At 39.8% G+C, this 9,652-nt stretch overlaps 1 protein-coding gene across 1 annotated transcript in view; it reads left to right on the top strand.

Moving 5' to 3' along the window:
• LOC122791464 (zinc finger protein 708-like) overlaps positions 1-9,652 on the top strand; it is a 64,139-nt gene that overhangs the window by 13,524 nt on the left and 40,963 nt on the right. Inside the window, exon 2 of the mRNA XM_044059209.1 lies at positions 4,850-4,972. Within this exon, the coding sequence (XP_043915144.1) occupies positions 4,850-4,972 (123 nt within the window). The remainder of the gene's footprint in view (positions 1-4,849; positions 4,973-9,652) is intronic.

Here is a 9,652-nt window from a genome sequence, read left to right as displayed (position 1 = left end):
CCCTCACAGATACAAGGTACAGTGTTTGATTCTGACCTCTGAATGTTGATTGGCTTGTAATAGATTGCAGACAGGCTAGTATGAACTTTTGAAATAGGTTATTTATTTTCTATGAAGTAAAAAAAAAACTGTTTTTTTAACGTAATCCACCTTCTTGACTCCTAAGTAAAAAAAACAAAAAAAACAAAGGCAGTTTTTGAATTTGAAGGAGGGGACTTTTTTTTTTAATTTTGTTTAAAAAAAAAAGATAAATAGGGTCATTGTTGCTGCTTAAATGAGTATTGTAATGCATTTTATTTGTTGCAGTAAACTTTATGTGCATATGTATGTATTTGCAGTCACAGTGGTATCCTTAGAATGCAGAGATAGTGTCCCCTTAAATCAAGGTAAAAAGCCCTAAACAAAGGTTCGCTTTTCTTCTAGTTTACTATTAAAAAAAGAATGATGATGAAATAAGGTACTTTGTAGCTCAGTGTGTGAGCGCATGTGGGGGGGGGGGCAGAATTGTGTGCATCCATGCAGATGAGGACTGTGGATCACAAGTCTTTTTTATATGGGGAAACAACTTTATTGAAAGAATAATTTCAATGCATTTTTGGCCAAATAAAAACAAAAAAATAAGTTAAGGCATAACATTATCCAAAAAAAAAAAAAACAATTTATGGTATGATCAATTGATTACTTTCACTGAAAGGATAAAAGGGAAAGAGAAACCCAGGAGGAAAAAGAAGTCCATTACAAATCAAAGGTCTCTGCCCCTGAAATTCTTAAATGCTATCATAAAATAGCTGTGGCTTAAAACTTGATCCTAAGGATGCAGTCAGGGCATCCGTCTACATAAGTGGGATCATCTGGGTCCCTCCTTACAATGCCTGTCTTTGTCCTCTCGTATCAGGTTCATAATTTCCTGAAATTCCTGCATCCATGACACTTCTTTAGGTTTCCACCATGTAGTTCTCAATTTTTTGTCACCATTATGACTGACAATAAAAACAGCAATGTTGTGTCTTTCGGCTTTTCCCGGTTAGGGGTCGCCACAGCGGAACTCCGGTCCGCTAATGATTGGTAGTTGATTTTTATGTGCCGAGTTACCAGCCCTGATGCACAACCTTCAATGAAGGTATGCCCATTCATGCATGTCTCCACGCAGAAGACGCTCTAGCTGAGAATCGAACCGGACAGCGTCTTACTGTGAGGCTACCGCAGCACCACCACCGCGGATCGACAATAAAAACAGCAATATAAAACAAAATTTATTTTCAAACTAAGTGGCAGCAGTTTTCACAGCAGTAAACATAATTTGCATTTTTTTGTGTTTCTTTGGAAAAAAATCTTACCTGGATGACATCTGCTCCATACCTGACTGAAAACCAAAAGCAGTGTTTGAATTTCAAGTGTTAAAAAACAGTGAGTAAAATATTTAACAGTGAAATATTTGTATGCCCATGTACATTTTTAGACAGATTTGTACTTGAATTCACTCTTTATAAAGTTTTGTGTTCGCAAATCATGGTGCCAATATTTAAAGACAGAAAAACATTAACAAATATCATCTTTTCCAAATGTTGCTTGTTAAAAGGAATAAAAATAAAATGGATAGCTTGTAACCCAAAGGGAAACACTCTGGAATTAGTCTGTGGACATGAAGCCACACACACAAGGGCTATGGTTAGAAGTTGTAATCGCTTTCCCACCTCTTGATGAACACTTGTTTCCCTGGCTTTTTTTTATATATTTTTCCCCTCTCTGAAGGGCCTAACTACTGTCATGTCTGTTTTGCTGATGTAGCAGTTTCAAGCCCAAGATACAAGAATAACAATATTTATTTGTTTTTCATATTTCCCATAAGAAGCAGTTGGGGGAGGCTGTATTCCTAAGTAACTGGTACTGAATATCTCCTGCTCGCTTTTTGTCCCTCCACTCAAGGGCCTTATTTTTTCTGATTCTTTTTTTTTGTTTTAATATCTACCTATTCATCCATCTTAGATCATTTAAAAGTAGTCGCCTCATGATGCAAGGGGCAAGTGTTTGACTTCTTGTATAAGGTAGTGAGGTTGTGCCTGACCCATTTGCCAGTATTCTTTGCAGCTACTCTTACTTTATGGATGTTAACCTTTACATTTATCTTGGAAACAATGTGTTCAGTATCAGAAATAATGTTAGTCAAAAGTGTTTCATTAGCCACCAGATCTTGAGCCAGGACCAACACTACCCATTTGGTTAAGCTGGTTGGGGGTTGACATAATGGTTGAATTGTCTAATTCACAGACACAAGCTTCAAGGTTTGATTCTCATGGTTGAGGGAAATTTGCTAGGTTTAATACAGCCCAAACAGGCAGATTACCTGTGAACCTTGCTTGTCAATTACATTGACAGGTCTCTGTAGTACCTTCCCAACCACTTTTTCTTTTAGGCCTCATTGGTTCCCTAGGGAACAAAGGGCCCTGTGTAGAATAAACATCCCTCTCCTGGATAGGAGCAGGAAGTAAATGTTCTAACATATCCTTCTTCGCCAACCTCTGAGTTATCCATATGCAAATTGTAAGGGCCAAAAGTTGCCACATGAATATAAGACTAGACTTCTTAAGATAATCACAGATCAATAGTTTAGTAAGTTCAAGTATTTGGCAGTATTGGCTCCACTTCCACTGTGTATGTTGGCAAAGTCTTCAAAGCGGATGACTTGTCTGACACATACTGACTACACGTAGGAGGCTGGTTCTGAGGTCACACTGGTTTGTGGAATCTCTGGTGTGCAACAGTGAAGTTTTGACTTTCTCAAGGACAAAATAGCTCACACTCTTAGGCAGTCTATGTGAACCTATTGAGACAGACCTACACTTTACTACAAAAGAGAAAAAGTGAGCATAGTAGAGCATAGTAGAGCCTGTTGATCCTTTACAGAAAGGCAAAGGGTTTGATTCTCACCTTTTCCTTATTCTTAGGGGTGTATGAGACTTCGCATTTATTCTAGATATGAGCAACAAATTCAGCAAGCACATAAGACCATCAACTTGCAAACTGACTCTGAAGGAGGTCAAGCCCCTGCTGTTTCAGGGAGCCTGGATGGTGCCACTGAACATTGATAGACACTGTTTTTCACATTAGTGTCTGGGTCTATCTAAAAAGTCCCTTTGGTTTGCTGTTGGTTTACATAATTTTCAGTACAAAGGGCTCTCATTGTTTCTCCTGTACCTACTAAGAGAATAATGCTGGTGTGGCCGTGGGCCATAAACTGAGGCATCATCTCAACTGCTGTTGAGATTCCATGGGAAGTAAATGAAATTGCAGACTCCTTAAGTTCTAGTACAAGTCCTCAACTTGAGCTAAGGATTTGGAAGTCCTATATGATTGGGATCTTAAAGTAGTGGGGCATTCATTAACCTGTTCCCCGGAGAGTAGAATGTGGTTCTTCTCTGTTGTACTTGTTCAGTAAGTTGCAAGACATTCAGTGACATAAACATTATCTCTACAGTGGCAAGATTTTTGTTCCTTTCTTTCATGTCTTTTATTCTATTCCTTATCTCAAAATTCAGAGAAGACCAGTACTTGTTCTTATTGCCCTGTGGTAGCTGAGAAGGGCTTGATCTCAGTTCCTCAGGTCCTCCTCAGTACAGGGCAGTATCCTAGTTCAAGCTAAAGGTGTTTACCTGTTATGCGAAGCAGTCTCCCACTCAGAACCTGCCTTCTCTTTTTGTTCCCTTGTTCCTGCCATGTGTTCCAGTGGGGATTTCAGAGGTGATAAAATCTGCCACAATGCCTTTCATTTGTTAGCTATATCCTGCTGAGTTGAAGACTTTCTTCATATTAGTGTGTAGGTGTCCTGTGTTACTGCAGTCATTTAGCTTGAAGGTGGTCCTGACCGGCATTAGGCTGTTTGATTTGAATCTCAGTTACTTCATAGTGTTTTCATGTTTCAGGTTTCTCTGCTCCTTGTAACTTTGAGGTAAGGCAGCACTGTTGTCATTAGCAAATGATTAAGCTGTTTAGTAAAGGGTATTTATACAGGTTTTTCCATCTTTAAAGAACCCTTCTTCTTGAAGCTTAAATATTCTGACTGATAGGCTTACTTGTCATCTATTTGAATGAGTCACTTCAGTAGCTCTGCAGTGACATATGTCTTTTGACATGGGTACATATTTCCCTACCACTGTCCGCAGGTGTTTGAATGCCCTGTCCAGCCAATGTCTGAGGTTGAATCTGCTTAGGGAAATCTATGCGTTATTATAATTTTGCTGCATTGTACTTTTTTCTTTCTTTTCATGAGTATTGCATTTACTCAGTGAATGGGGTGAAACTCAATGGTGTAGTTGATAAGCTTACTTTCCTAGCCCTATGTATGGTAGCATTGCACATGGTAAGATAGCAGCAGCAGAGGGAGTCGTAACAGTGACCATCTACAGAGGGCCTCCTCTTGGATAAATGAGTACATGCTGAAAATTTTGTAGTATGTGATGTGGACAGTCCTCAGTAAGAAATGAAATCCATCTGCTTCTGTGATTAGAAGCATTATAGTTGTACTGTACCAGACATCACTGACTTGGTCTGTTGGAAATGCAGCCCCTAACAAAATCCGTAAGATGGGCATTTGGTTATCTGATAGTAAGTAGTTGGGAGAGAGCTGAGCAAGGATGTTCAGCATTACCATTTGTCTGCTCTGATTAAAGCAAAGGCCCAGCTTGTCTCCAGTAATCAGAAGGCAACACTTTGCATGTTCTGTTTTATAACGTTAGTCGAGTAGATCTTAGTGAGTTAAAAGTTCAATGTACCTCCATCACCTGTGATCAATTATTTTTAATTGCTTTTGATTATAAATGAATAAACTTCATGTTTTTGTTTCATTATTTAGGCAATTTTGTCCCAAAAGAAGAAGTGATTTCATTTATTCTGTGGGATGATGAAGCCCCACCAGATGATGTGAACACAGAAGAGATACCACTGAAGTATGGTTATCCTGGCAGCAGTGATGCTGGTAAGTCTGCCAGGATCAGGAATCCATCCCCTGGTTCATTTTAAAGGAGTAATGAGTATCTGGAAAAGAAATAAACAGTAGTTACTAAAGGAAACATTTTGACGTTATGGCAGATAAAACTGTTGTGACCTAAGAATGCAGCTTTTTTATAATTAATATTTTAGCCGGAAAAATTATGAGTATTAATGCATAACATTACACTTGATTGCTTGTCATATTTTCTTGGGACTAGGCCACCTGGTGCAGCGGTAGCAGTGTCGCCTCACAGCAAGAGGTTCTCCCATTCGATTCTCTGCTGGAGCGCCTTCTGTGTGGAGTCTGCATGTACTCCCGCAGTCGAAAGACATGCGTGAATGGGCGTGCCTTCGTTGAAGGTTGGGTGTCGAGCTGGCACCTCGGCACTGTAAAAAATCTACTGCCAATCATTAGCGGACCGGAGTTCCGCTGTGGTGACCCCTAACCGGGAAAAGCCGAAAGAACAACACCACCACAAAAACAAGCATCTGTAAAAGACGTCCATGTAGGTTCTTTCTTTTTTGGCAGTTACTCTGAGTATAAATGTGTTAGCAGTGTGGATGCTTGTTTCTAGATGGTACACTGCCTTGCAAAACATGGAGTATTTATTCTTTCCTTCCAACATACCCATAATCAACTATTTTTTCAGTGTTTTGAACATTTGGTTGTATTTAGTTGCAGCCTGGAAGTGCTACACAAATGCACATTTGCACCTCATTTGTCCCTGTACTAGCTACAAGTCCACTTACTTGTTTCTGTTTTACTTTAAGGACATAGTTTTCTATTGAGATAGTAACGATTTGTTCCCAGGTAAAATTACTAACTATTTTAGGGCTCCCAAGTTTGTACACATGTAGGAACTGAATGTTTCATGCTACCTGCTGCTCTAGTTGAATGCTACTAAACAAGTTAAATATAATCCAAATGTGAAAAGGACAATAGTGGGAAAGAAACTTGTAGAGTATCTGGACTCCCACTGTGCCAGTATCTTAACTCTGTCCCTGCCAGCTGTTTCCTCTCCCACACCATCTTTAGTTTGAATGACAACATTGTGCTGTATACTGTCCCTTTATGTTGTTGTGATGCTTATCATGGATTTCTTTCACATTTGTGATTGAAACAATTTAGATTCTGGGAAAAAAGAAACCAGAAGATCATAAGTCAAGAATGTCAAAGACTGCAGGAGTGATCCGCCAGACTTGTCCCCCTTCTGGACTCATGTTAACACTTGTTTCTGTATCCATGCAGGTCAGGAGGTTTGACGTTTGACATTGTTTGCTCCTGTGGTCCTCTATAGCCTCAGCTTACAATCTTCTGGTCTCAGTATTCTTGGATTCAGAATTATTTCAGTCACAAGTACAGTGGTCAATATATCACTCTGTATCTCCATACTTTATTGTTTTTAATCCTTTTCTTCTAGAGCATGTATACCTGATTTTTTTCACAGTGAGTGTACTGTTCTGCTTAATTCTTGCAGTGGCCATGTGTGTTTAAATGATTGTCAGTCATTTTGCCTATGTAGCTGATTTCATGTTGTCATTTTTTTGTACCCATTCCCAATACATTTTTGCTATATATTGGTGCTGCCTTTCAGCAGTGATAGTGTCTCTATTGCAGTTGCGAACGACCTGTTTAATTATCTAGCTTCATCATTTTAAGCTTGTCCCACATTCTGAATGGCATAAAATAACTGCACGTAATGATGTTTGTTTTCATTTCGTGGTGTTCATTGGGTGGAAATGCTGGGACCTGTTCCAGTGTGTCCTGAAGTGTAGGAACTGAATGACTGAAAAACTGGACTTCCATATGTCAAGTCTGAGATGGCCATGTCTCGTAATATTCCCTTTTTTTGGGAGTTATGGCAGTCTTGTAGTTGGAATTTGTAAGTTTGGAGGGTGTAGGGGCAAGTCCCCTTAAAAAAAAGTTTAAAGAAGAGGCTGTTCCATTTTCGCTCTTCTCATGCGTTCGTGTTCTGTTTTTGCTTCTGAGTATCACCACTGTGCTTTACGAGTGCCAACATTTCAGTATTTACTGGATGCTGTTATAAAAGTGGGTTTGTGGGATAGTATTTCTAAGCATGGATTCTGGTCCAGATTTGAAGGTGTGCTGTCTTCAGCTATTACAGTATAAGTTGACCTTACCTGTGTTGTGATGGCTTTGTCCTCCTCCTCTGATCTTCACAGTCTAATAAGTGTGCTTTGAGGAAGGTTCCATATGAAATGAGTTGTGCAAAAGAATATCCTGGGATACTCTTGAGTAAAATATGTGCACTACATGGGCACTATTGCAGGCATTTTGTGCTAATTCATAGTTTACAGTTAAAGATACCTCTGCCATCTCTTCTCTGTATGCCACTGACCTAAATGTTAAAGAACTTCAAACAAAGGAATTACAGCACTGCTTGAGTGTGTCCTTGCTGGCTTCATGAATTTTAGAAGGTTGTGGAAAGTAAATCTGCTCTGTGGTCAGATAATACTCTGCTGTAGGTAGTTTGCCTCGTAAGTTACTGATCATGTATTCTTTCCCTCGGAATAATCTTAGTCAGCTGTCTTTTTTCTGAATTTAAAACATACAATCCTTTTTAGTTATAATCCAACTGTGTTAGTAGAAGATACGTTTGCATCGTAATTGTACTTGGAGTTGCCACAAGCTCCCTGATAAACTGTATCTGTCTTGCTGGTGCAGCTGGCTCCTTGTCTCATCACTTTTGAAAACAAATCTTCCATTGGAATAGCTCCATATAGCTTACAATCCTTGTCCCCTACTTTATTTTGCAGATTTAAAGATGGTAGCTTTTTTTGTTCCTACAGCTAATGCAAGTTACTTGGGCGGCTGCGATGGTGCAGCGGTTAGCGTTGCCGCCTCACAGCAAGAGGTTCTCCGGTTCGATCCTCATCTGGGGTGCCTTCTGTGCGGAGTCTGCATGTCCTCCCTGTGGTCGCATGGGTTTCCTCTGGGTGCTCCGGTTTCCTCCCACATCCCAAAGACATGCTGTAGATGGATTGGGCACTCTAAATTGGCCCTAGGTGTGAGTGTGTGTGTGTGTGTGCCTTCTGTGGAAGGTTGGGCGCCGGGCTGGCGACTTGATACCATAAAACTCCACTGCCAATCATGAGTGGACAGGTGATCCGCTGTGGCGACCCCTATCCGGGAAAAGCCGAAAGAAGAAGCTAATGCAAGTTACTTCCAGTTGCTTTCTGAAGTCCTGCATGCATGAGAACTGACTATTCTGCACTGCATGTGGGTCTGACCTACTTCATTCCTGTACCGAACCCTCCTCTGCCCCCCCCCAGCACTGTATTTACAACACACCAGATGCACCCTTCCCTTTCTTTATCCTTAATGTGTTAAACAAGACCAGCACCACCACCACCCCCAGCAAACACAACTACAGTTTCAGTGATTTTAGTATCTTTCTTCTTTAACAGTACAAGACTTCTTTATAACAAAACAGAGCTGTGCAGTGAGCATTTACAATGAGTATTTAAATAAAAGCTTCTTTGTATCTTGTGACTGAAGCACTAATCATTGTACAGTAACATAGTTATACTGTTGCCACACTCAAGCATTTTCAGGAAGCTGTGCTATTTTAAAACTTCTCAAAATGACATGTTGTTGAAATTTGTTAAAATGAGGGATTGTAAAACACCAAGATAAAAATGAATGTGAAGTTATGTACTGAAAACTGTAAATATTTTAAGCAAGTTTAAGAGCAAAGACAATGCAGCTGTAGAAAGTAAACTTATTCTGTATGTAACTGAGATGCACACAAATTGATCAAAAATAATTCAGGTATGGACATCATTTAAAAAGTCCTATATTATGTAACAGTGAAGAGACAGAGTACTAATTATGTGATAAAACTGTAACCAGTGCAGTTTGAGGGCTAACCTCCAGACTGCTTAGTTATACCACATCTGATACCCAGCCACTTACTGTTTCATCACTCTGGTCCCATTATCATCACAGTGGCTGACAAGTCAGCCATGCCCCTAGCACCCCCCCCCCCCAAAGAGAGACATGGCTGGCTGCACCCCCCCACTATCCTCCAGTGCTGTGGTCTCTCATCAAACTCCAATCAGCTGGGATGTTGTCAGAGCTCTCTCTCCCTCTTGGCATTGCAGTGTAGGATGTATTCATAATAAAATAGATACCTGTGAAGGTAGTGGCACTGAAACTCTTAATTCTTTTATTTCCAGTGAGGACTCATAACCTCTATTTCTCATGTCCTGACAAATATTGTAAATAACTTGTAATTTCTAAAATTGCAGTTGTTAGAAAATTGATACAAGACATTTGTGGTCATTTTTTCTTTAATGTTATAATGTTCTTAAATTCTCAGGGCTAGCCTATGGGCCATTTTCCCCACATAAAAACATCACAGGTTTTCCTACAGAGTTAAACTGCACCACTGAAGCTGGGATTGTAGTTCTTATTTGAACTTGCACAGGTCAACATAACATTGACACCTACATTAGTATATGGACATTGCTTGCAAAACCCACATGGTTATGTGCTCTTCACCTTATTTGAAGTGATGTCACAAACCAACGTTATTATTCTCTGTTTACAATTTTATATTAGCCTTTTTGTAAGAATTGGTTGGTAACGCCCACTATTTACAAATTGCCACATGATGCTTAGGATGTTGCAGTTACAAGATAC

Source organism: Protopterus annectens, chromosome 17.part0 (assembly GCF_019279795.1).
Source record: "Protopterus annectens isolate FY-2018-M chromosome 17.part0, PAN1.0, whole genome shotgun sequence".
NCBI classification, from domain to species: Eukaryota; Metazoa; Chordata; order Ceratodontiformes; family Protopteridae; genus Protopterus; species Protopterus annectens.
The sequence above is the reverse complement of the archived record's forward strand: the minus strand, read 5'-3'. Positions and strand labels throughout refer to the sequence as shown.